Source organism: Lynx rufus, unplaced genomic scaffold (assembly GCF_022079265.1).
Source record: "Lynx rufus isolate CCGP_SWC_20201006 ecotype Redwood Valley unplaced genomic scaffold, mLynRuf1.p SCAF_53, whole genome shotgun sequence".
NCBI lineage: Eukaryota > Metazoa > Chordata > Mammalia > Carnivora > Felidae > Lynx > Lynx rufus.
Genome location: NW_025814871.1, coordinates 851706 through 877602, shown reverse-complemented (window position 1 = coordinate 877602; position 25897 = coordinate 851706). Strand labels below are relative to the sequence as shown.

The 25897-nt window shown below is 62.9% G+C and overlaps 1 protein-coding gene across 1 annotated transcript; it reads left to right on the top strand.

Moving 5' to 3' along the window:
- Positions 1-5011: 5011 nt before the first annotated feature.
- HCN2 (hyperpolarization activated cyclic nucleotide gated potassium and sodium channel 2) lies at positions 5012-25812 on the top strand. The gene is made up of 8 exons (XM_047100769.1): positions 5012-5631; positions 16007-16430; positions 16938-17099; positions 17554-17772; positions 19182-19328; positions 22624-22864; positions 23123-23287; positions 25094-25812. Exons 1-8 carry the CDS (start codon positions 5012-5014, stop codon positions 25810-25812), a joined length of 2697 nt encoding a protein of 898 aa, XP_046956725.1.
- Positions 25813-25897: the final 85 nt, after the last annotated feature.

The following is a 25897-nucleotide window of genomic DNA, read 5'->3' as shown; positions in this document are numbered from 1 at the left end:
TTCCCAGGCTCCTGTGTGCGCCGGCCCAGGGTCTCAGCAGGAGAACCAGGGCAGGGGTGGGGGGGTGCAGATGGGGGGGGGCAGAGGGGCCAGGCCTGTGGCAGGTCTGGGAATGGGGGGGGCTCACCAGCTGGTTCCCTCCACACAGCAGCCCTTCCCTCTGAGTTTGTTTCTTGCCGTCAAAGAGGACTGGACAGGGGCACCTGGGAATCCTTCCCATGGGCCCCCCAGGACAGAACAGACAACCCCCACCCACAGCTGCCTGGCACCCACCTGCCCTGGGCAGGAAGCTCCCTGTGGTTTGAGTGGGAGGTGAGGGGGTGGGGCGTGGGGCAGGCCCTCATGATGGATCCAGCCCCTTGGGACTTTGTCCAGCTGAAGGGGGGCCACTGAGGCCTAGAAAGCCCCGAAGGGCAGTGCTGTGGTAGGGAGGTGGCCCTTCTGAGCTGGCCCCCAGGAGAAAGGGAGTCCCTGTTTGCACAGCCCACCCTGACAACTGCAACAAACATGGGTGGGGCTGAGGGTCTGGGGAACACTCCATGGGAGCAGATCACAGGAGGTAGGGCCTCATGAGCTTCGTCCTCGCCAAACCTGGGGGCTCTGGCCCGTGCCATCTAGGCCTCCTGCTTGGTACAGAGGAGGAGTGACCCCGCAGCCACTCCTAGGGAGTGTGGTCATCCCATACCTCCCCTCTGGGGTCAGGAGGAACCAGAGGCCAAGGAGCCCTGAGCCAGCTATTCCCAAGTCTCCGTAGCAGCCAGAAATTGGGGCTTGCGTGTGAAATTCTTAATTTTCAATGTGGGCAAAAACCCCAGCGTAACGACGCCCGCGAGGTCAGGCCTGGCCCGCGAACTGCCGGCTTGAGACTCCAGGCTCTGAAATGGAGCTGACCGGGGTGCCCCCACCCGCGCTGAGCTCTGGCGGCCACACTGTCAGCTGCAAGTATTCCCTGGGCTTCTGTGGGCAGAACGGGTGTCCGTGATACAGCCCCCTCCCACCCCCAGGTCACCGGGAAGAGCTGAACCCGCTGGGCTGGGGGAGCTGCGGACCCGGCCTTCCCCCTGGCCGTCACCAGAGGGCGCTACGCACTTGCCGTGGAGCAGGCTCTAGGGGCCGGCGGAGCCCCTCCTCTACAGAGGGCTCTTGGGGCTGCACCCGCCTGGCCCTGGACACGGCTGGCCCAACCTCCCTGCACCCTGGGGTTCCTTGGGGGCACCCACCACTCACACTTTGTGGAGATCACGAAGCAACACTGGCTGGGCACCCGTGTCGTGGCTGGGCTGTGGCGGGGGAGGAGGTGATGACGAGGTGATGACGAGCTGGCCCCTCGCTGGGGAAGCTGCCGGGGCTCAGGTGCGGCCTCCCTCGTCGCCCGAAGTCAGAAGGCACACGTGCGCACTGGGTTGCTGGGGCTCTGTGTCCCCTGGGAGGCCAGGGCCCCGTCCATCTGCTTCCTGCTGCGCTCTGCACTGGGTCCAGACGGGACGTGCGGGAGCTTCTGGCCGGCAGAGCCTGGGGCAGGAGCGGGGTTTCCTGGAGCGTGGGGGGTGCTGTGGCGAGGCGAGCGAGGCTCGGCCTCCTTAGCAGCCCTCTCTGGTCCTCCTAGCCCAAAAGACCCTCCCCTCACAGACGTCCCTCACGTTGGACGCGTAATTAGCCAAATTGGGGCCACTCACAAGCAGCTTTGTAAGCTTTCTTTGTAAGTACTTAAGTATTCATCCCTCCATCCGTAAGCATTTAATGAGCACGGCAGTGTGCGCTCTGTGCCGCTGGGGGGCGTTCTTGTTAACAGCCTGCTGGAGCCTGCCTCAGTTTCCCCAGAGTGGGGTGAAGAAGTGACAGCAGCCAAGTCTCAAGAGTCCATGGGTTCATATTTGGCAAGTGCTAGGAGGCTCAGGAACCGGTGTCTCGGGGTCCCAATCTGTGGAGGGCAGAAGGGCAGAGGGCTGGGGTGTCCATTAGACGAAACGGCACGTTGCCGGTGCTGTTTGGAAGTGCCCCACGGGCATCTCTGGGCCCACAGAGGGGGCTGTGCATCCTCTCCCTGGGACACCCCACCCAGAGCACCCCAAGGTGCGGGCACCCCAAGGTCTCACACCGGTTGGCAGCAAGGGAGGGATTGGGGGTCTTGCCCAGCAGCAGAAGACAGAGCTGGAACGAAGTAGGACAGAGGTGCTGGGGGTCATCAGGTTTGGCTGTCCCGCCCCACCCACCGGGGAGAGTGATCTCTGTGAGGAAAGGAAAACCCTGCTGAGTCCTAGGTTAGCAGAACTGAGGACATCCTCACTGCAGACACCATGAAGCTGAGGTCACTTGCCACTCTGGGCGGGACCCCCAGAGCACAATGGTGTTTGCATGTGCGGCTCTAAGACCTGGGGCACGTCACCCTCTCTTTCCTAAGCCAACCGTCCTGCCACCCATGTCTGATCAGACATCTCAGTATTCTTTGAGTCCGGCAGCCCCTGAGGCTTAAACTCCGGGACAGTCACTGGTCTGGGGCCTGCCAAAGCCCTGGCCTCGTTTTGTCTTCTTGTTCTTCAATTATTTTTCACTCAGAGGGAGGGTGCCCAGACTGTCTGGGCTTCAGGGCCTCCAGCCTGGACTTGCCCCAGCTAGAGAGGGAGCAGGCTTGTGAGTGGAGGTCCGAAGGTGCCCCCAGAGCCCGTGCCGGGGGTAGCACCGAAGGAGGGACGGTGCCAGGGGCTCAGCGCAGCAGAGGCACCGTCCGTAGAGTCCAGGAATGGTGAGGAAGGATGGGGGGCTGACTGGATGGTGCGGAGGGATTGGGGTTTCCTTCCAAAGGCACTGGGGAGTCCAGAGCAGATTTAGGCAACAGACCTGCCTCACCCACTGCTGTCTCCGCGTCCTCATCATCTTCACCCACCCCCTGGGTCCTTGATATCCTCTCTTCTCCCACAAGCCAGGCACCATCCTGCCTCAGGGCTTTTTTGCACAGGCCTTGCCACCTTTCAGACACTCTTCCCGCAAATGTCCACATGATACCAGCCCTCTCTTCCTTCTGGTTTTCCCTCAGGGAAGCCTCTGGACATCGCCGCCCCCCGCCCCCCCCCCCCCGGCACCTTTTTCCTCCCTTTCCTGGCCTGAGTTGCGTGGCACTGGCCACCTTCTAATTATCTATGAAACGTAATGTTTACTGTGTTGACTGTCCCCTCTGCTTAACTGTTGGCCTGTGAGAATCAGTTCTGAATTCCAGCCCCTGATCAAGTGCTTAATGAAGATTTGTTGAATCAATGAATTGAATGAATGCAAAGAACACTCTGTCCTGGGCAGGTGGTGACAGGGTTGGGAGACGCAGGCTGGTAGCCATCTGGCCCAGGGAGGAGTCTGTGGGAGGAAGGGGAGTTGTTGGGACCTGCGGACAGGGTCCCCAAGGCTCAGGAGGGGCCGGGACCCCCCCCCCCCACCGAGGCGACTCCCAGGTCCAGGCCTGCCTCTCCCACCCCCAGGTCTGGTGGGTCCTCAGGCTGGGCCACAGTCCGCCTCCCTCCCGCTCTCAGCCACAAGCCCTGGGGCTCTGGCGGCCTGCCCAGACTGACATGCTCCCAGGGTGAGCATAAAAGATCCCCCTTCAACTGGAGCACACATCTGCCCGGGGCGGGCCGCAGCCTGGCACTGCCAACCCTACTGCCCATCTTCTCGCCACCACCTCAGGACAGAGAGCAGCCCTGCCCGCCCACCCGCCTGGCCGTAGGTCTGGCCACAGGCAAGGTGGCAGTGACCCCAGGGAGGCCAGGCCTGCCTCATGGAAGCACCGGGGTCCCCGGGGCTCGAGGCAGCCTGGTGGGGGCTCAAGATGGCCCGGCTCAGTCCCTCTCTCAATCACCAGTGAGCACCCACCGTGTTCAGGGACAGTTACATCTCTGCTCTCATGGACCCAACATCCCAGCAGGTGGATGGGCCCACGGAACAGTGCTATGAAGGCTGGAGGCTCCCGGAGGCCAGGACGTGCCTTCTCCTCTCTGTCTCCCTCCATCACCTGCCTCTCAGGACGCCTCTCCCCCACTCTGGTTGAGCCCAGCTAGGGACGAGGGCCTAGGGGCTAGGGACCAGGGGCTAGGGCCTGTGCTCCCATGTCACTTAACACCAAGTAAGTCCCCAGCCTGGCTCCTGGTCCCGGCACAGAGCCTCAGGTGTCCCCCCAGAGGTGGGGGCTGGGCCCAAGAGGCAGAGAAATGGGGCAGTCGGGTGGGACTCCCATGTGGGCATCAGTGAGAAGTGGGCAGGGACTCTGAGTTCCCCTCTATGATCCTGGGACCCACCAGCCTTACAGGAGATCCCAGCCCTCCACTGGATTTTAGGGGGTAGGTGCCAACACCAATGGGTGGCTCTTCCTGTTGGCCACAGTTTTCTTCACACGCAGGAGGCGAGAAAGACCTGGAGACTGGCCGCATGGACCCCGTTTTGCCCCTCCGCACACAACACACTCCCACGGGTCTTTCCAGGGCCCTCGAATTACAAAGCCAAGGCCCTTCTGGCCTTTAAAAACATCCTTCTTCTTACGGAAATTCTCACTTACAGAAAGGAAGGAGGCTGGCACGGGGGCGGTCTCGCTTCCCTGCGCCTGGCTGTGGCCTCCAGGCGGGTGAACCCTGCGCGCGGGGAAGATCCCTTGCGAAGGTGGAGCGCGGAGGAGGCTCTGGTCCCCGGGGCTGGGCTCAGTGACCTTGGACGTGTCCTTCCGCCTCGCGGGCCTCAGTTTCCCTTTCTGGAACGAGGCCTGAGCAGGTCTCCAAGGCCTCAGGCCGCGTGCCCTTGGGTGGTCACCGACCCCGCGGCCTCAGTTTCCCCGGCGCGGGGGTCTGGGCGCGGCGCGCCGGGAGGGGGCGCGGGCAGAGGCGGGGCCCCCAACCCGCCCCTGCCCCTGCCCCTCCCCGGGGCCCCGCCCCCGCGGCCCCGCCCCAGCCCAGGCCCCGCCTCCCCCCCCTCCCTCGGGCTCGGGCCGGCGGCGGCGGCGGCGGCTCCGCTCCGCACTGCCCGGCGCCGCCTCGCCATGGACGCGCGCGGGGGCGGCGGGCGGCCCGGGGAGAGCCCGGGCGCGACCCCCGCGTCGGGGCCGCCGCCGCCGCCGCCGCCCGCGCCCCCCCAGCAGCAACCGCCGCCGCCGCCGCCGCCCGCGCCCCCCCCGGGCCCCGGGCCTGCGCCCCCCCAGCAGCCGGGCCGGGCCGAGGCGGCGCCCCCGGAGGCGACGGACGAGAGCGGCCCGCGGGCCCGGCTCCGCAGCCGCGACAGCTCGTGCGGCCGCCCGGGCACCCCGGGCGCGGCGAGCACCGCCAAGGGCAGCCCGAACGGCGAGTGCGGGCGCGGCGAGCCGCAGTGCAGCCCCGCGGCACCCGAGGGCCCGGCGCGGGGGTCCAAGGTGTCGTTCTCGTGCCGCGGGGCGGGCGCGGGGCCGGGGCCGGCGGATGAGGCGGGCAGCGAGGAGGCGGGCCCCGCGGGGGAGCCGCGCGGCAGCCAGGCCAGCTTCATGCAGCGGCAGTTCGGCGCGCTCCTGCAGCCCGGCGTCAACAAGTTCTCGCTGCGGATGTTCGGCAGCCAGAAGGCCGTGGAGCGCGAGCAGGAGCGCGTCAAGTCGGCGGGGGCCTGGATCATCCACCCGTACAGCGACTTCAGGTGTGGCCCCGGCGGGCGCCGAGGGGGGCGCCGTCCTTGGAGCACCTCGGGGAGGGCGGGGCTGCGCGCCCCGTGGGTGACCTCGGGGCCCCTCGGTGACCTCGGGCGCGTCCGAGACCCGCCCCGTGATGGCCTGGGCGCGCGAGACTCCGCCCTGGGGCAGGGGTGGGGGTGGGGGGGCTCTGGGAAGCGCGCGCAGGCTCCCGCGGTGACCCCTGAGCGCCCCCTCCCACGCGCCCTGACATCCCCATCCCTGCGGGATGGGCGCGCGTCATGAGCCGCAGGACCAGGGTCTGAGCGCGGAGGGGCGGAGAGGACGAATAGAGGGGAACGTGGGCGCAGGGGAGGCGGCAGAGCGGAAGGAAGGAGGAAGGAAGGGCGCCCGGGAAGGACGTGCCTGGGAGAGGCCGGCGGAGAAGGGGTTAAGCGAACGTGGCTCGCTCCCAAGGTCTCCACCTGCGCCCCACAGCTCAGGGAGGCGCGTTCCGGTCCGCGGGCCCGGGTATTGCGCGAGGAGAGGGCGCTGAGCGTGCTGGGGTCCCCAGGCTGTGTTCTCTGAGCCGCAGCAGCCGGAGCCACTGGGTGGCGTGCCCATGTGTCAGTGGGTGTGTAGACGTTGTCTGTGTTCAGGCGGTTGATAGGTGCAGAGGCTCAGAGCAAGGCCCAGCGCAGGGTCACGGCTGAGTATGTTTGTGGTTCTCGTTCCTGGGTGCGCGCCCTGTGGCCTGCAAGCGTGAAGCGTGCATATCACTGCAGGCTATGTGTGTGATGGGGAGCATGTGACTGCAGGGGGCGTGGGCCGAGCGATCTAGGGGGCAGGCGGGTCCCTAGGGGTGTGTGTGTGTGTGTGTGTGTGTGTGTGTGTGTGTGTGTGAAGTTAAGTGGCCGTCAGGGAGGTGTGACTTGGCACGCAGAGGGTCTCCACGGGGCCGAATCCCAGGGCGGGCGCGGCTTCAGCACCACGGACAGCGGCCCAAGGCGCTCTCGGAACCGCGGGTTTCATCAAGCTCTGGGTCCTGCCCGGAGCCTGAGCCCCTCGCCCCCACCCGGGAACTTGTTCCGCGCTTGCTCCCGGATGTCCGGAGCTGGAAAAGGGGGCTGTGGGATTCTCCCCTGTTCTGACCCTTCCGCAGCTCCAGGGCTCGACAGCTGAGGAAACTGAGGCCCCAGGGGCGCACAAGTCAGGGATAGAGACTGGGATTCCACCTGCCTACTCTTCAGACCTTCCCTGGGGGGTAAAGACACCCGTGACCAATGGCTTGAGTTCTGGGAGAGGCCACGGGTGGGGCGACCTGGGGTGTCCGAATGAGGTGCGTCTGGATGGTCCTGACCTGCACAGGGGCTCCCCATTCCGTGCAGGTGGTCCAGGCTGGGAGAACTTGGGTCAGTGTTTCTGCTCACGTTCCAGCGACCTGGCCAGCTGGCTGGGAAGGGACATCAGGGACATGGGGGGGGGGCAGGGGAAGGTGCCTGCAGAAAGTAGCCATTGCCCTGGGTCTTCTCCAGCACGTCTGCCTGCAGCCAACCTCCCCCCCCCCCAACCACCTGCCCACTGCCAGCGGTGGGGGACCCTGGGCTTCCTCTTGGCTGCAGAAGGGGCGGCTTACAGCCTGGGGGGAGGGGATGCCAGGGGGAGGAGCTGGGCTTCCCGGTGCTTGTGCCACTTGGAGCGTGGTCACCTGTGAGGATCTGGGCAGGCCACGTGGTCTGGGCTGGGCAGATAAGCTGTAAAATAGGGTTGAGCAAGCAGGGGGATGGGGACTAGGGGAGACACTGTCAAATTGAAAACAGGATATTTCCAATCTGGGATGCCGTGGGGCCTCTACAGCCCCCCATGTCTTAGTGGAGGGCTGATTCAGTATGGACACAGGCCCCAAGCTTCCTGAGGCTCCCTGGGCGGCCCAGGTGCCATGGCAGCGCCTTACTAATACTGATTCAGTCATGTCAGCTGTAAAGTGGGAAGGGCACAGAGAAGTTAAGTCACCTGCCCAAAGCTACACAATGAATTGGGCCAAACTGGGGGTTCGCACCTGGGCAGGCTGGTAGCCCAGCCTCTGGCCGCGTCCCATCCAGACCGGGAAGACACGGGAAGGGAAAGGCTTGCTGGAGACTGTTCGAGATATCGGGGTACCCGAAGGCGGGCTGCAGATCATTGCTATGCTTCTATGCGCGTGTGAGCTTTTGTGAAACTGCTCACGGAGCAAAAGGCGGAGGAGCCTTTCTGGGTCCGCTTTTCCACACTTGCCCCCTTGAAATCTGACCCGACGGTGCCTGCGTCCACACACTGTGCAGGCTCTAAAGCGGAAAGAGATTCTGAGGTGCAGGCTCCCACGCCAGCCCCCACGCCTGCCCAAGACCAGGGTGTCTCCACTTCCCTGAGCTCTCGCTGTTGCTTGCCTGTGAGGCCCTTCCCGTGCCCATCGGCCCGGCCCCCACCTGGCACGGAGAACGGGACGACGGGTGTCCGCTGAACTGGAGCCGCCCTGGCACCGCCTCGTGCGCAAGCGGGCATACACCTTCCAGGGCGTGGGGTGCTTGTGGAGGCCTCGAGGAGGGGGAGCTCTTGACACGTGGGAGTGGACAGAGGAAGGTGTCCGGGAGGAGAGAGCGTCCGGGGGAAAGGCCAGAAGGCAGCCGTCTGCAGAGGGCCCCGTGCTGCCTGCGGCTGGGCTCACGTGCTCTCTGGGCCTCCCGCCTTGGTTTCCCCAAACGTGAGAGGCGGTGGTGTGGGCAAACGGGGGTGTGTGACTTTCTGTGCCATTCCGGCCCCTCCCCCTGCTTCCCTGGAACGACCAGCCTTGGCACACGCTGTCCCCTTCCCCACCCCTGCCCGCACCCCAGCTCTGACCCACTGCCGCCTTGTCTCACGGACGCGCTGCCGGCACACCCCGACGCGGCCATTTCCACTTCATGTTGCTGGCCTGCCTGCCCCTCAGCGCCTGCCGTGGGCCTGAGGGCCCGTGAGGTCCCTGTCACGTCTGGGGTCTCAGGTGTTTGCGAGCTCGCTGAGCTCACACAGGCGCTCCGTGGTGCCCATCCCGGGGCTGCGATGGACCAGCCCAACCCCTCCTGAGGCTGTTTCTCCGCGCGGAAACCGGGCATGTGGGAGGCACCAGGGCCAGGACGGAGAAGCCCCGGGACCTGTTCCAGAGGGGCTCGCAGGGGGCAGGGGTGGGGGGAGAGGGGGAGCAGGCGGAGAAACAGGTCCAAGGGACAGAGGGAACAGTTTGGGCTTGGGAGGCTTGGTGTTCCTTCTGGGCACCCTGAGGTCCGTGCCCGAATGGGACCAGGTGTCAGAACAAGAGTGCGAGGCAGGGGGGCAGCCACGGGGCCGGTGTGGAGGGCCACAGTCACAGCCGGCACCTCACGGAGTCCCCTCCCCTCCAAAAACACGAGAAAATAAGTACAGTTAATTCCTGTTCCTTTCACCTGGACCAGCACTGATTCCAGAGGGCAACAGGCCCCACGTGTGTGAAGCTCATGGGGGAACAGTGGGTGGGCAGGGGGACCCCAGCAAGGGTGGCCCCTGTGGGGCCCGGCTGGGACCTGCAGAGACGACCATCACTCATTCTGGGTTGTTCTCCCCCACCGCCTCCTCATGTGGTTGTCACTCTGGTAACTGAGGCAGCCCCGGGGCCCGGGCGCCCGGGCAGGTCTGGAAAGTTTGGGCGAGTGGCTTTCAACTTGCTCCTGTCTGTAAGTGCCTCTGAGGTCTGATCTGAGTCTCTGCCGCTGCTGCTGACTTTCCTGCAATGATCCCCAGTTGTCTACCGCGGGGAGGCCCCGTGTGAGGGGAAGAGATGAGTCCTTTCCTGCCCCTCAGAGGCATTTAGACAAAGCCGGGACCAGTGGACGCTGACCTGTGTCTGTGTCACGTCCTCTGGGGTCCCCGGGGGACTGGGCCGGTGGAGGGGCTGGTCTGAAGAACCGGATGGGACTGGAGGCCCCTGTCTCCTACCCCAGATGGCCTGGCGGATCCAAGGGAGATCAGTGTGGGAGCACTGTCTGCAAATCCCCGCTTTAACTCACGGGAATAAATCCTGCATTATCCGGGGAGGGGGGGGTGCGGGGGCAGGGGTGAGACAAGGGGTTCCCTGGCTCCAGACCCAGCACGGAGGCACGTGGGGTGGGGACAGGGGACAAATCCAGTTCCCCAGGTGAGGGTTGAGGCCCAGGGCCCACCTGGTGGAAGGAAGGAAGCTCCATGATCCACATGAAGGGTGAGAGGCCATCTGTGGCCGAGGTCCCCCTCCTCTCTCCAGGGGACTCCTGCCAGAATTTGGAATTTCTGGTCCCTGCTTTAAAAACCTCATGTCTCCAACCCCCTTGCTCCAACATCATGGGGACTGGGCCTCCTCAGACCAGACCCTGCTTCACTTTTCCCCGTCAAGAAGCCGGCCCCAAATCCAGCCACCACAGGCCATTCCATCTCCCTCCTGCCCCCTTCCTAACCTCCCCACTGCCAGCATGGGCCTCTCAAGGTACATTTGTCCGTCTTTCCCTCTCACTTACGGCCTCCCAAGGGCCTGCAGAACCCAGCTCCTGCCCTCAGCCGTTTCCTTTCGTGCCTACTCTAGCACCAGGCCACCTGGCCAGCCTTGAGAGGGGAAACCCCAGTGCAGCCACAGGACCTTTGCACTTGCTGCCTCCGCTGTGTGGGGCGCAGGGTCCCCTGAACTCTGTCAAGCAGCTGCTTCTCCATTGTCTGCCCAAGTGCCATGCCCTCTGAGAAGCCCTCCCCACCCACTCTGAAGCGTCCCACTCACTTATCTGTTGGTGTGGAATGTCTGTCTCCCCCACCCAGCCTGGGGCTCTGAGGGAGAGCTGGGTCTGTGTGGTCGCCAACTGTCCTCCCAGCCTGGCACACACCCTGCCCCCACAGCCTGCCCAGGCCCGGGCTCACCCAGGAATCCGCTGATCTTTCCGGGAGGTGTCTTCCTTTCCTAATCCCTGACACTCGACTCGGATTTGAAACTCCATAAGGGAGGGCTCCTGCCCGCCCTGGCCCTAATCCCTTCAGATTTGCCTGATTTGTAATTCCTGGACTGCTTCCTGCCAGGTTCTTAGTGCTGGGATCCTGCGGTGGGGTGGGGGGTGGCGGGCTGCCTTGGTTCAACAGCCCTTATCTGGCCTGGAAGTCTCTGCACCTGGGTTCTGTCCCTCAGCACTCGCCGTTCAGGGTGGGGGCCCCAGCTGAAGTCCCGTGCCCCTGTGGGTGCACGCGGGTGCATCTGGGACAGGGCTCCAGGACCTTCTCCCAGCGGCAGGGCACTGGAGCTGAGACGTCCTGGGCCTGGGGGCTGGGGGTCATGGCTGTCGAGCCCCGAGCTCCCTGGGAGACCCTGCATCGTCCCAGTGTCCCCGGGGCTGAGCCTGTGTCACTCAGCCAAGAAGGCCGCTGCCCTCCCGGGGCTGTGCTGGAGACAGAACCGAGGGATCCGGGTGCTCCCACAGAAGCAGGGGCCCCTCTGGGGCCTCATTGTTATTTGTCGGGGAAGGTTTTTTCTTTTAATGTTTATTTATTTATTTTGAGAGAGAGACAGAGAGACCGTGCGAGCAGGGAGGTGCAGAGAGAGAACAAATCCCAAGCAGGCTCCAAGCTGTCAGCCCCATGTGGAGCTCCATCTGACAAACCGTGAGATCATGACCTGAGCCAAAATCAAGAGTCGGACGCTTAGGGGCGCTTGGGTGGCTCAGTCGGTTAGGCGTCTGACTTTGGCTCAGGTCATGATCTCAGGGTTCGTGGGTTCGGGCCCCACATCGGGCTCTGTGCTGACAGCTCAGTCTGGAGCCTGCTTTGGATTCTGTGACTCCCTCTCTCTCTCTCTCTCTCTTCCCTTCCTCCTGCTCATGCTCTGTCTCTCTCAAAAAATAAATAAACATTAACAAATATACATATATATATATATATATATATATATATATATATATATGGTGGGATGCTTAACCGACTGAGCCATGTTAGGGAAGATTTTAAAATACGGGATTTAATTACGGTCATTGAAGGCCCTGGGTAGCTAAAAGCTGACCGTGAGCCAGGCCTCTGCTGGCTGCCTGGGGAGGCCCTTGTAGTCCCTGGGCCCCAGTCCTGCTGGGGTGGCCCAGTGAGGGAGGGCTGCCAGGATTGGGCAGATGAGGCACTGAGGCTCAGAGGAGAATGGTTAGTCCCAGGCTGTGCGGCCCAGGAGGGAGGTCAGGGGAGGGGAAGGGGAGGGGCTTAGGGGGACGACCGGGGTTCCTCTGTCCCCTGACCAGATCCTCTGCCCCAGTCCTTAGGTCCCCCTTGGTGGGTGTGTGCAGGGCCCTCTTCCTCCTCCTGTCCCCTTCCAGGGGACCAGGGGGCTGGTGAGGACAAGGGTCAGGGCCTCGGGCCCCTTTTGGGGCGTCCTGGTTGGAGCAGGTGGGGCACCCTAGTGATGGACCTGGGGATTGGGTCACTCTGCCCCAGAGCTGCTTCAGAGCCCCTGTCCAGCGCTCTGTCCTCTGTGGTCTGACTCCTCATTAGCCCAGGGGACACCATCCAACCTGGGAAGACAGCCCGGATAGAGCGACAGGACCAGGGATCGCTCCCCAGGGACCAGGGGCCGTGGACAGGGCTCCAGGCCGGCAGGAGGAAGGTTAGCCCTAGCCCTAAACAGGCGGGCAGTAGACAGAGGACAGGTCCTGAGGGCACCAGGCCTGGATCTCGGTTCTTTGCCCCCACTCCCTGGCGGGGCCACCTCTCTGGTCTGTCAGTGGGGAAGTGTGATGCTTGCTCCTACCCTCATCCCAGGAACAAAGGGAGAGAATGTCTGTGAAGAGTCACCTGTGAAGCCACCTTGCACTCTGGCCATTTAGATTGTTTCTAGACTCCCCCTGGTGGTTTCTAACCGCCCCCCACCCATGGTTTCTAGGTCCTCTGGCCTTCTCAGTTACTCTTTCCCTCTTGCTCTGCCCCAGGCGTGTGCCGGAAGTGGGGGAGGGGGCAGGGCAGGCCTCAGTTCCCAGAGGGTGAGGGGTGGGACTACAGTGGAAGCGCTGGGAGGGAGGGTGGGGGGCAGGGGCAGCAGGCAGGTGGGGCCCCTCATCCGGCGCCCCACACCTTGCCTAGATTCAGGCCAAGAAAGGTCCCGAATTTTTAGCAGCCATTCGATTTTGCCCTTAATACTCACCCCCAGGGCACTCAGTCCTTTCAGCACTCAAGGTCTTCAGGTCTTTGTCCCCATCCCCAGGCCCTCCCATCACAGCCCAGCCGCGACCACCACCACCGAGAGGAGGCTCCCGCTGCAGGTGTGGGTGGGACAGGCTCGTGGAGGGCCCTCACAGGCTGCCACTCCCCGGCCCCTTTCTCCCCGATGGAGAGAAGAGTGGGGGTCCCAGGGGCTGTGGGACTGGCGCACGGCCGCACCCACCAACAGCCCAGAGAACCGGGTGTCAGCCCGGGTCTGGCCGCTGCCACCGAGGTGTTAGACGTTGGGTGCCTTCCAGCTTTGGCTCTCGAAGACTGAGCTACTGTGAACATCTTGGTACAAATTGCTTTTTAATTTTTCTCTCTTCCTCTTGGACAGTTTCCTTGGGATCACTTCCCCGAAGCGGAGGGCCTGGGCCAGCCGGCACACACGGGGCTAACTGCTGCTCCCCGCAGTGCTGCCCAGAAAGGAGCCCCCAAAACACAGAGCTCACTGCGGCCAAGCCAGTCTGCAGCCTTCGGCTTTGCTTCAAGTTTTTTTTTTTTTTTAAGTTTACTTATTTTGAGAGGACGAGCACATGTATTTCAGCCAGGCAGGGGCAGAGAGAGAGGAGAGAGAAGCTTAAGCAGGCTCCTCGCGGAGCATGGGGCCCAAAGCGGGGCCCAGTCCCAGGACCCCAGGACCATAACCTGAGCCGAAATCGAGAGCTGGATGCCCAACCGACTGAGCCACCCAGGCACCCCTGGGTCGTATGGCTTTTTATTTATTTGTGCTAATTCGGGCGAACGCTGCGGCCCATGGACCCCTCCTCTGCCCCTCCAGCTGGCCAGCCAGCAGGACGACCCAGGGAGCCGCAGCCTTTAGGGGCCTCTGGGGCCTGTCCCGCCCACAGGTGACAGAGCTTTCTCTAAGTGGATGTGGGGACCCCCACCGTGACGGGGAGGGCACTGGGCCCACGGCAGAGCCCTGCACAAACCTGTCTGGGAGAGTGACGACCTGGAGAGAGCTCACAGGGCCGACGCGATCCAGGGGTGGGCGTCTCTCTCTGCAGTACTCAGTAAGAGCAACTTAAAATAAGCGACTTTGTTCAAAATTCGAGACTCTCCTCTACCTGGATCTAGACAGGATGTGTGGACCCAGACCCTCCGCTCATCACGGAGACCCCCAACCCATAGCCTCAGAGTTCTTTTTTTCTTTTATGTGACATAAAATTTGGCATTTAGTCATTTAAAAGTATACAATTGAATGGCATTAAGTACATTCACAATGTTGTGCAGCCATCACCACCATCCATATCCAGAACTTTCTCATCTTCCCTAAAACTCCCCAACCCCCACGAGCCCCCCTTCTGTCCGTGGATGAGCCTGTTCTGGACGTTTCACACACGCGGACTCACACCCCACGCGGTCTGTTGTGTCGCGTTCCCTCCCTGAGCGTCGCATGTTCAGAGTCCGTCCGCGCGGGCGGGGTGGGGGGGGGCGCCTCGCTCCTGCTCGCGGCCGAGGGATGTGCGCGTGCGCGGGGAACACGGTCGTCTGTGGACGTGCGCGTGCGCGGTGGACACGCTCATCCGTGGATGTGCGCCTGCGTGGTGGATGCACCTGAGGGCCGTGCGCGTGAGCGGTGGCCACGTTGTATGAATCTGCTCCCCCACCGAAGTTTCCACCTTTGGCTTTTGTGAATCCTGTTCCTGCGAACACGCATGCGCAGTTATCCTTAGGTTCCTGTTTTCAGTTCATGGGGTTCACACCTAGGAGTGGAATTGATGGGTAAGACCATGATTCTATTTTTTTTTTTTAAGCTTATTTATTTATTTTGAGAGACAGAGCGAGAGCAGGGGCGGGGAACAGAGAGAGAGTCCCAGGCAGGCTCCTCGATGTTAGTGCAGAGCCCGACTAGAGGCTCGGTCTCATGAGCCGTAAGATCATGACCTGAGCCAAAAGCAAGAGTCAGACACTCAACCGACTGAGCCACCCAGGCGCCCCGCTACTGTCTGGACTTTTGAGGACCTAACAGAACAGTTTTTCCTTGGAGTAGTTTTGATTTGCATTTTCTCCATCGCTGCTGTGCTGGGCATCTGTCCACGTGGCCCTTCTGAACCTGTGTGTCCTCATGCTTTGTTCAGAACACCAAGCCCAGCCACCAGCAGATGTCCCTTGAGTGGACAGGCCTTTCCCTGAACGTGCTTCCCGGGTGGAGTGTGGAATCGGCCTCAGGGACTTGGGAGTGGAATCCGCCAGTCAGCACTTTTTCAGGAGAGTTTGTCACATGAAATGTCCTCTCTCCGCCTCTCCCAGCCACCCACCTCCAGCCTGGGGGGCCTAGGCCTCTTTCCCCTGCCTCCCGCCCCCCCGGGGTGCTGCCTGAGATGGAAGTTGGGCCAGGAGCCCCTTCTGGTGCCTCACTCGAAGCCCTGCTACTCAGGACAGTGTGCGCCCTGCATGCCCCGCCCCCATCCCGCACCCCAGACCCTGTTGTCCCCCACTGTGCCTGCCCCCCCTTGCATGCCCACCGCCCCTTCCTCCAAAGCCCCCTACTCCCTGCCACCCCAGCTCCTCCTTGCTTGTCTCCCCTTTTCTTTCTCATACGGAATAGTTTTGTGGACACTGACCCTGTGTCTTGCACATTGAACTTTTTTGGTCATGGGAAAGTTTTAACCAATTTGGGGGGCACCTTTTGGGCTCTGCCAGGTCTCCTGCTTTTTTTTTTTTTAATTAAAAGAATATTTATTTTTGAGAGAGAGAGACAGCACGCAAGCAAGCAAGGGAGGGGCAGAGAGAGAGGGAGACACCGAATCCCAAGCAGGCTCCAGGCTCTGAGCTGTCAGCACACAAATTGATGGGGGTCCTGAACTCACGAACTGGGAGATGGTGACCTAAGCCCAAGTGGGAAGCTCCACCAACTGAGCCACTCACGCGCCCCTCTCCAGTTTCTTTAAGGAGGGAAGGTGGTGGGCCGGCTACAGGAACCCAGGCTGTGGGGGCCCAGCGGGCAGTGGGGGTCATCACGGGGTGGGAGGGCTTCCTGGAGTTGGGGTACACACTGTGATTCGAGGCCCAAGTCTTAGCTTGGAGGAGGCGAGATCCGGGCCGGCCCTCGAAGGCGCGTGTGTGCTTGCGCGCGCCGCGGTGGGGACAGCGTGCCCCGCAGCTGCGTGCCGCGCGGGCCAAGGCCTGGCGGCGTGACGGCCCACGCTTCGCCCCCAGGTTCTACTGGGACTTCACCATGTTGCTCTTCATGGTGGGAAACCTCATCATCATACCTGTGGGCATCACCTTCTTCAAGGATGAGACCACCGCCCCGTGGATCGTGTTCAACGTGGTCTCGGACACGTTCTTCCTCATGGACCTGGTGCTGAACTTCCGCACGGGCATCGTGATCGAGGACAACACGGAGATCATCCTGGACCCCGAGAAGATCAAGAAGAAGTACCTGCGCACGTGGTTCGTGGTGGACTTCGTGTCTTCCATCCCCGTGGACTACATCTTCCTCATCGTGGAGAAGGGCATCGACTCCGAGGTCTACAAGACGGCGCGCGCGCTGCGCATCGTGCGCTTCACCAAGATCCTCAGCCTCCTGCGGCTGCTGCGTCTGTCGCGCCTCATCCGCTACATCCACCAGTGGGAGGAGGTGAGCGCCGGGCCCGCGGGCGGGTGCTGCGGGCAGGTGCGGGCAGGGGAGGCTCGGGGAGGGGCCGCAGGCGGGGCCCTCCACGCATTCGCGCCCCCCCCCCCCCGCTTCATTCTGCCCTGTAAAGGGGGGATCCCGCCCCCCGCCCCCACTGGCGGCAGCGAAAACAGGCCCAGAGGAGCGAGGTCACGCCCCCTCGGCCCCGAGTGAGCCGCTTCTGGACTGTCCTCCAGCCCGCTGCCGCCGATATCGCCCCCAGTTTCTGGGGCCGCGGCAAGGCTCCGGGGGGGGGGGGCGGGCAGCGGGTGGGGACGGGGTGGGAGGGGACCCGGGCCACGCGCTCTCGTCAACCCGGAGGGCAACGGGCTGGGGGGTGGGGTTAGAGCTTGCGGTGAGGCGGGGAGGGGCTGGGGGCCCGGGCCCGGGGGGGCGTCTTCCTCCCACTGCCCCGGTGGGTGAGAGGCGGCGGGCGGGGGACCCTCACGCCGCGCCCCGCCCGGCCCGCAGATCTTCCACATGACCTATGACCTGGCGAGCGCGGTGATGCGCATCTGCAACCTCATCAGCATGATGTTGCTGCTGTGTCACTGGGACGGCTGCCTGCAGTTCCTGGTCCCCATGCTGCAGGACTTCCCGCGGAACTGCTGGGTCTCCATCAACGGCATGGTGGTGAGCGCCCGGCCCACCGTGGCGCGCAGCCCCCGGGCCCCGCCCACCCCAGTGCCCGCCTGGGTGCTCTGGGGACTCTGAGACCGTCAGACCCCAGCCGCCGGGAGGCGGCTTGTTGACCAGAGCGCCTAGGACAGCTTCTGGCACCACACACAGTGTCACCAACGTTTCGTCCGTGTCCACTGTTTACTTACACACACTGTGTCGAAGAGGGCTTGTGGTACCCTAACCCTGAAGTGGGAAAGCAGTATCTTGGGCCGCAAGAGATAAGAACCCACCGAGGGAGGGCGCAAGCACCCGTGTGGATTCCTGGCGGAGACGCTGACCATTAACAAGGGCGAGTCTCGGGGCCAGACGTGGGCCTAGATGGCGGGATGGGCGGGTGGGGCCCCTGAGGTCAAGGGACTCCCTGGGGTGGCGACCGCAGGCCCACCTGCCCCTCGTGGCTTTGCAGAACCACTCGTGGAGCGAGCTCTACTCCTTCGCGCTCTTCAAGGCCATGAGCCACATGCTGTGCATCGGGTACGGGCGGCAGGCCCCCGAGAGCATGACCGACATCTGGCTGACCATGCTGAGCATGATCGTGGGCGCCACGTGCTACGCCATGTTCATCGGCCACGCCACCGCCCTCATCCAGTCGCTGGACTCCTCTCGGCGCCAGTACCAGGAGAAGGTCTGAGGGCAGGCAGAGTCTGGAGGTCTGGGGGGCCCACCCTGCTGTCCCCCAGCTCCCTGTGTCGTGCCTAGGACAGGGGCCGGCAGGGAATGTGGGGGCTGAGGACCCTAGAGGGGTCCGTGGCTGCGATTAGGGGGGGTTAGAAGGTCCCCAAGACAGTGAGGAAGCTCGGGGCCCTTTAGGAGGAGGGCAGTCCGGAGCCTGGGTGGGAGACATGGTGGGAAGGGTTGAGGGGGACACAAGCTGAGGATAGGGTGGGAGCTGCGGTGGGGGGGGTGGGGGAGGTCCCAACGGAGCAGGGCCAGTCCATGGCGCATCAGGGAGCCCCTGGGGGCTGCCTAGGAGGCGGGGCTCACCCCAGGGGACTCTGGGCCAGCGTGGGCGAGGCCAGAGCAGGGAAGCACAGAGAGGAGTCCAGGAATCCTGGGGTCGCTTGAGGACGTGCTGGGTGACTGAACCCACGGAGGAGGCTCCTGGGGGAGCAAAAGGATGTCTGGCCCCTCGGACCTGGCCTCCGGGCGGGGGCAGCCCCCCTCTGGGGGGGTGGCGCCAGGGCCCCCGGAGGGGGGCAGGAGGGGCCGAGGGGAGTGGGCAGAGGCCCCGTGTGCTGGCCCTTTCTCGAGTTCTGCCTCGAGCTGCACCCTGCCTCAGTGTCCCCCTTCAGTGCCGAGGTGTGCCCGGCTCTCCGGACACAGCCCCGTCCGTCCTGCACTGCTGCCTAGTGGCCGGTCCTGGCTGGGCAGCCCCACGGCAGCGCCGGCTGGGTCGGCCGGGTCAGCTGGGCCTGGCGCCAGGCGCCCCGGCTGTCCGGAAGCCACGGGTCTCACACCCAAACATGAGCTGGTGCTGCCACCCGCCTGGCATCACGGGTTCCGCTGAGCTCAGGGCAGCTGTGTCCGGGTGGAGCTGGGGCGGAAACGGGGCTGGGGGCACCCTGGGAGCACCGTCCTGGGGACAGCAGGGCCTGGCACCCGTCTAGTGCCCACAGCCCCGCCCTGCTCAGGAGGGGCTGAGCCGGTGGTTTCTGGAAAGCTCTCTGGGGAGGGGAGGCAGGGCCACTGACCGATTCGGGAGCCTCTGGGATGGGCTCCGGCATCCTGGGGGACCTGGGGAGTCTGGCCCAGCCCACTGCGAGGGCCTAGAGCCAAGCTGTCCCCCCACTTCTCGGGCCGGGGGGGGGGTTCCCAGATAAAATGCAGGACACAAAGAGTAACTTACCTTCGCATAAGCACGTGCCAAATATTGCACGGGTACCGTTAAATATTTCTGCCGTTTATTTGAAACTCAGATTTAACTGGGCACCTCGTGTTGCCGTTGTTGAAGCTGGCAGGCGTGTCTGGGCTGCAGCAGGGGCCCCCGGAGGTGGCAGCCGCTGACCCGGGTCCCCCCTCCCCCCACTCACACAGTACAAGCAGGTGGAGCAGTACATGTCCTTCCACAAGCTGCCCGCCGACTTCCGCCAGAAGATCCACGACTACTACGAGCACCGCTACCAGGGCAAGATGTTCGACGAGGACAGCATCCTGGGAGAGCTCAACGGGCCCCTGCGGGAGGTGAGGCGGGGCCACGGGGCTGTCCCTGCTGCCAGGCCCTCCTTCCTGGGGTTGGGCGGCGGGGGGGGGGGGGGGGGGGGGCTGGCCCGGCTGCAGCTAGACGTGTCCTCAGGCTCTGACCCTCAGCAGGTGCCCCTCTGTGAGTCTCCACGTGCTGCACCCCCACGATGCCCCTCGGCGCCCCAGACCCCGCTTCTGCAGAAGTCCTGGGTCCCCCACAGCCACTGCCTGATTCCCCTTACCCCGTCTGGGGTCCGAGCTGGACAGAGGGGGGGAGGCGGCCCGGAGCTGGCGAGCCCAGGGTGGTGGTCGGGCTTTGCTAAGCACAGGAGCCCTGCCGAGCACCAGCTTTGGGCGCCGGCTCTGCCGGGACAGCCCGTGTGACCTCTGGCGAAGTTCCTGGGGCAGCTGTAATCGGTTCCCGCCAGCTGGGCGGCGTCACACCCCAGAGATGTGTTCTTTCACATTCCGGAGCCTAGAAATCCGAGATCCAGGTGTGGCGGGGCCGCGCCCCCTCCAGGGGCTCCGGGAGGGGGTCCTTCCTGCCTCTCCCGGCTCCTGGTGGGAGTCCTCGGTGTCCCTCGGCTTGTGGACACCTCTCCCCGATCTCTGCCTCTGCCGTTACATGGCCTCCTTCCCTGTGTCCCCCCTCCTCTCTCTCTCTCTTTTTTTTTAATGTTTATTTTTGAGACAGAGTGTGAGCAGGGGCGGGGCAGAGAGGGGGACAGAGGATCTGAAGCGGGCTCTGCGCTGACAGCAAGAGAGCCCACGTGGGGCTCGAACCCACAAACCGTGAGATCAAGAGTCGCATGCTCTACCCACCGAGCCAGCCAGGCGCCCCACAACGCAGTAGCTCTCAGTGTATTTAGAATTGTGCGGCATTACCCCCGTCTAACCCACAGCACCCTTGAACCCCAGGACACCGCTGGCGGCTAGTCGTCACTCCCCGTGCCACCCCCCAGCTCCTGGCAAGCCGTGTTCGATCACTATTTGCTCACACGGTTCCAAAGTCACATTTACAGAAACACGTACGTCCAGACAGTCTCTGGCTCCCGTCCTGACTTCCTCCTGCCACATCTCCCGTTTCCTTCTTCGACGCAAAACCAAGGCGTGGCCACCGCTCTCAGCTGCCTTCACTGGACCCTTCCGGCTGTGGGGGCCTCCAGGCACCGAGGCCCCAGGGTCCGCCCTCCTCTTTCCCCTGAGTTTCTGGCATGCACCTCTGGAATTTTGCTCATGTCTTTGGGACGGGGCTGAGGGGTGAGGGGAGGGTCCAGTCCCTCTGGGCAGCCAGCCCCAAATGCACACGTGAGAGGGGCGTCTGGGCTCTTTATGTGATGAAAGGCTGTTTTGTGTTTCTCCTTCTGTGAACCGGCCATAGGTTGCGTTTGTATTTCTACAGAATTTTTTATCCTTTTGTCATCTTACAAATCCTTTATGTGTGGAGGACTTCATGTGACGCAAATCTGCACCCCAGTGGCTTTTAACTTTGCTTATTGAGTGTGTGTGTGTCTGTGTGTGTGTGTTGCCATGCGGGACTTTCATGCTCTATGAGTGCTTGCTGTACACAGCAGGTGTTAAATGTGTGCCTGCTGCACAGAGTGGGTGTGCAGTGGTCAGTGTCTATCTTCTGTACACAGCAGGCGCTCTGTGTGCCTCCTCCACACACTAGGTACTCAGCACCTAATTGCTGCACAGAGTAGGTGTTGAATACCTACTCTCTGTATACAGTAGGTGCACAGTACATGCTTGCTGTGCCACCCAACTGTGGGGGTTCACCCACACTTCCTTATAGCACTTCTGCAGTTCTGCTTGTTGGGCTCATCCTGGACTATCCCATGGGGACGGGATGCGGGTTCACCTCCTGCTCTCGGGCTGAGACGTCTGGTTTGGCCTCGGAAGTTGTGGGGCAACCCTCAACTCGCTGCGTCGTGCTTGGGCACGTTTCTGGCCTCCCGGTGTCTCCCGCCGGCCCGCCTGCTCTGTGTGCCAAGCCCACACGGAGTCTGGAGGCTGCACAGCGTGTTTCAGTGTGCCGGGGGGTCAGTCGCCCCTTCTGCTCTTCGGCACGAGCAGGCTTCGCTGCGATTTTTGCTCATTTGTTCTGAACGGCCTTGCGTAGCTTCAGTAACTAACAAGCAAACCTGATGGTGTTTTCTTTGGGAGCACGTTACGTGTGTGGATGAATAGGGAGAACGGTCGTCTTTCGTCCTCGTGACGGTGACGAGCTCTGCCTAATGACCGTGTGTTCAGCCTCCCACCGTGCCTTTCGGGGGGCTCTCCAAGCTCCCCTCATACAGGTGCGGACATTTCTTGACCTCGCGCCGTGCTGTTTACTTTGCTCTCTGTGCTGGTGTCAACGGGGTCTTCCCATGTGTTGTGTCTTCTTCCGAGTGGTTTTTGTTTGTATACGTAAAAGCTATTGAGTTTCCTTTTAAGGTTAAGCTTCCCTTTTTATTGAAATGTATCTTACAGAAAAAGTGCCCACGTCGTGAGGGCACACTGGACGGATGAGAGCGAGACCCTCGTGTACCCACTGCTTGGATTGAATGTGGAACATTTCCACCCCTCTCAGAGGTTCCTTGCCGGGGGTGACCATCACCCTGGTCTCTGCCACCACTGATTCATTTTACAGTTCTTGGGTTTTTGTGTTGATTTTTCTAATCGCTTGCTATTTTGACTCTTAATGTCGTAGTCGTACATGGAGTCTCTTGGATCTTCCAGGTCCGTCATATTAAAAGAGTAAAGAGATTTAGTGTCACTGTTTCTTTCCCAGTTCTCATGTCTCCGATTGCCTTTTTCTTGTCTAATTGCACTGGCCAGCATTGCTAATACAGCGTTAAATGGCAGGGTATCACTGCACATTTTTTTCTTGCTCTTGCCCCTGGCGGCAAAACCCTTCGATGTCTGCCCTGTAAGTAAGACGCCGGCTTTCAGCCCGAGTATTTGAAACTCCTTTCATGGGGCGCCTGGGTGGCTCAGTCGGTTAAGCGTCCGACTTCAACTCAGGTCACGATCTCGCGGTCCGTGAGTTCGAGCCCCGTGTCGGGCTCTGGGCTGATGGCTCAGAGCCTGGAGCCTGCTTCCGATTCTGTGTCTCCCTCTCTCTCTGCCCCTCCCCCATTCATGCTCTGTCTCTCTCTGTCTCAGAAATAAATAAACGTTAAAAAAAAAATTAAAACTCCTTTCATAGATGAAGAAACTGCGGGTCTGCAGGAGAGGCAGCCCCTAAGGGAGGGCGAGACGGGAACAAAAACCTGCGCCCTGTGTCACCCCCTGCTTCCTGCCCCTACAGGAGATCGTCAACTTCAACTGCCGGAAGCTGGTGGCCTCAATGCCACTGTTTGCCAACGCCGACCCCAACTTTGTCACGGCCATGCTGACCAAACTCAAATTCGAGGTCTTCCAGCCCGGTGACTACATCATCCGAGAAGGCACCATCGGCAAGAAGATGTACTTCATCCAGCACGGTGTGGTCAGCGTGCTCACCAAGGGCAACAAGGAGATGAAGCTCTCTGATGGCTCCTATTTTGGGGGTGAGCCGGGGACCAGGGGCTGGTGAGAGCTGGACCCCCTTCCTGGGGGTGGGGCAGGCGGGGAGCCTGCAGGGGTGATGCCGTGGGCGTCAGGAAGGACCTGCGGAAGGGCCCTAGGGGAGGAGGCGGGACTGAGCCCAGCCGCTGTGCGACCCCGGGGCGGGGGGGGGGGGGGGGGGGTTGGGGGGCGGGACTGGATGGGGGCCGGCGGGTGTGACCCGGAAGCTGAGGTCGTCTCCCTCGGCCGCGCGCGCGCAGAGATCTGCCTGCTGACGCGGGGCCGGCGCACGGCCAGCGTGCGCGCCGACACCTACTGCCGCCTCTACTCGCTGAGCGTGGACCACTTCAACGAGGTGCTGGAGGAGTACCCCATGATGCGGCGGGCCTTCGAGACTGTCGCCATCGACCGCCTGGACCGCATCGGTGAGGGGGCTGCTCTTGGCGGGGCGGGGCGGGGCATCCGGCGAGATAAGGCGGTGTGTCCCAGCTGACCGCAAGTCCCCTTGTAGTCCCCAGACCAGACTCTCTGACCTGCTTTGTCCCTTGGCCAAACATAGTCCTGGTTCCCCAGGAAAGAGCAAGTGCAGAGCGTTTCCAGTTGTGCAGAACTGCTCACTTGGCAGAGATTTGTGTGGCACCTGCAGCGTGCCAGGAGGTGTGGACGCTGGACCAAGAGGCTGGCTCGGAGGCCACCCTCGGGCTTATGTCACAGAGGAGGGGGTGGGGGTGGCAGGGCTTCTGCGCGATGCTGAGTAGAGGCCAGGCTGAGTAGCTGTTGTCAGGTAGAAAGGGACAAAGTACATTCTAGGAGTGAACACAGCATGTGCAAAGAAAGGCCTGGGGGGGGGGCGGGGCGGGGAGGAGGCCTGGAGCCCAGAGAGCTGGAGAAGCTGGGAGGTCGGGGAGGCAGGCAGGGACCAGGTACACGGGACCTACTGGGCTGCGGATGGGAGTTTGGACTGGGAGCAGTAGGGAGCCATGGATGATTCCGGGCAGGGAAGGGTAGCATACAGGAGAGAGATGGCGGCCTGGCCTCGGGTGTAGGGAGAGCCAGAGGGTAACCTCGGCAACGGTCGGGAGGTGGGGCCCTCAGCACTTGCTGCTGACTAGACACGCAGAGAGGTGGTGGCCCCTGGTGCTATTTTTGGAAGTGAAGACAAGTGGGAAAGGACTGGGTGGAATGCAGCGGTGTTAGAGGAAAGACTTCCCAGCATACAGAAAGCATTCAATTCATGTTTGCGTACAACAGGCACTCAACAGTGTGCTCTATACATAGGTGCTCAGCATGTCCGTGAGTGGCAGGTGCTTAGAGGTGTTTGCGATACACAGTAGTCTCTCGACATACGCTTGCTCCACACGGTGCGCACTTAGCACCCAGGCTGCGTACAGGCGAGTGCTCTAGGTGTGTTGCTGTATACTGCAGGTACTCAATACACGGATCACTGTACGTAGGAGGTACATTGCATGCTCGCTACGGTGTCTCATACCTGCTTTGTGTACACAGCAGGCACTTTAAGTGCTTGCTGTACACTGTGGGTGTGCAATACGTGTCTCCTGTATGCAAGAAGTTCCCCAGGCATGCTGGAGGTATACAGTAGGTGTCTCATGCCTGCTTTGCCTATGCAGTAGGTGCTCTAATGTGCTGGCTACACACAAGTACTTGATTAATACTGTATACAGTAGGTACTCCATACCTGCCTGTTACATACAGCAGCAGGTCATGCGTGCTTATTGTACACAGTAGGTGCTCAGTTTTGCTGGCTACACTACACACAGAAGGCACTTGGTACCTATTTGCTGTAGGCAGGAGGGGCTCCATGCACGCTTGCTGTGTGGAGTGCTTACTTGTACGCAACGGTTTCTTGACGAGTGTGCCAGCTATATGTCGTAGGTGTCCGACACCTGCCCATGCTCTCCGTGCACTTGCTCTATACAGCAGGTGCTCCATACATGCCTGTCGTGCACAGCGGGCGCTCAGATTCTGGCCTAAGATGTGCAAAAGGTGCTCGGTGCGTGTCAGCTACAGCAGGTAGGTAGGTACGAGCGGGGGCGTGGTGCACACTGGCTGTGCCGAGTAGGCGCTGACAGCCTGACGCAGGGCATGCAGCGGTGTGCGCCCTGGATGGACCGAACAGGTGCCCAGTACCCGCGGACCCACTGCGGGAGGCGCGCCGCGGAGGCACACGCCCCCGGGGTTCCAGCCCGCTGACGCCCCTGCCCCGCCCCCAGGCAAGAAGAACTCCATCCTGCTGCACAAGGTCCAACACGATCTCAACTCGGGCGTGTTCAACAACCAGGAGAACGCCATCATCCAAGAGATCGTCAAATACGACCGCGAGATGGTGCAGCAGGCAGAGCTGGGCCAGCGCGTGGGCCTCTTCCCGCCGCCGCCGCCGCCGCAGGTCACCTCGGCCATCGCCACGCTGCAGCAGGCCGTGGCCATGAGCTTCTGCCCGCAGGTGGCGCGCCCGCTCGTGGGGCCGCTGGCCCTTGGCTCGCCACGCCTCGTGCGCCGCCCGCCCCCGGGGCCCGGGCCCGGACCCGGGCCCGCGCCCTCCTCCGCCGCCGCCGCCTCGCCGGGACCCGCGCCCGCCGCCAGTCCCCCGGGCGCGCCCGCCAGCCCCCGGGCGCCTCGGACCTCGCCCTACGGCGGCGCGCCCGGTTCCCCCGCCGCACCCCGCGCCGGACCCGCGCTGCCCGCGCGCCGCCTGAGCCGCGCCTCGCGCCCGCTGTCGGCCTCGCAGCCGTCGCTGCCCCACGGCGCGCCCGGCCCGGGCCCCGCGGCCTCCGCGCGTCCGGCCAGCAGCTCCACGCCGCGCTTGGGGCCGGCGCCCGCCACCCGAGCCGCCGCGCCCAGCCCGGACCGCAGGGACTCGGCCTCGCCCGGCGCCGCCGGCGGCCTCGACCCCCTGGACTCCGCGCGCTCGCGCCTCTCGTCCAACTTGTGACCTTCGCCGTGCCGCCCCGCGGGCCCAGGCGGGCCGGGGGCGGGGCCGTCACCCACACCAAAGCCATGCCATCGCGCGCTGCCCC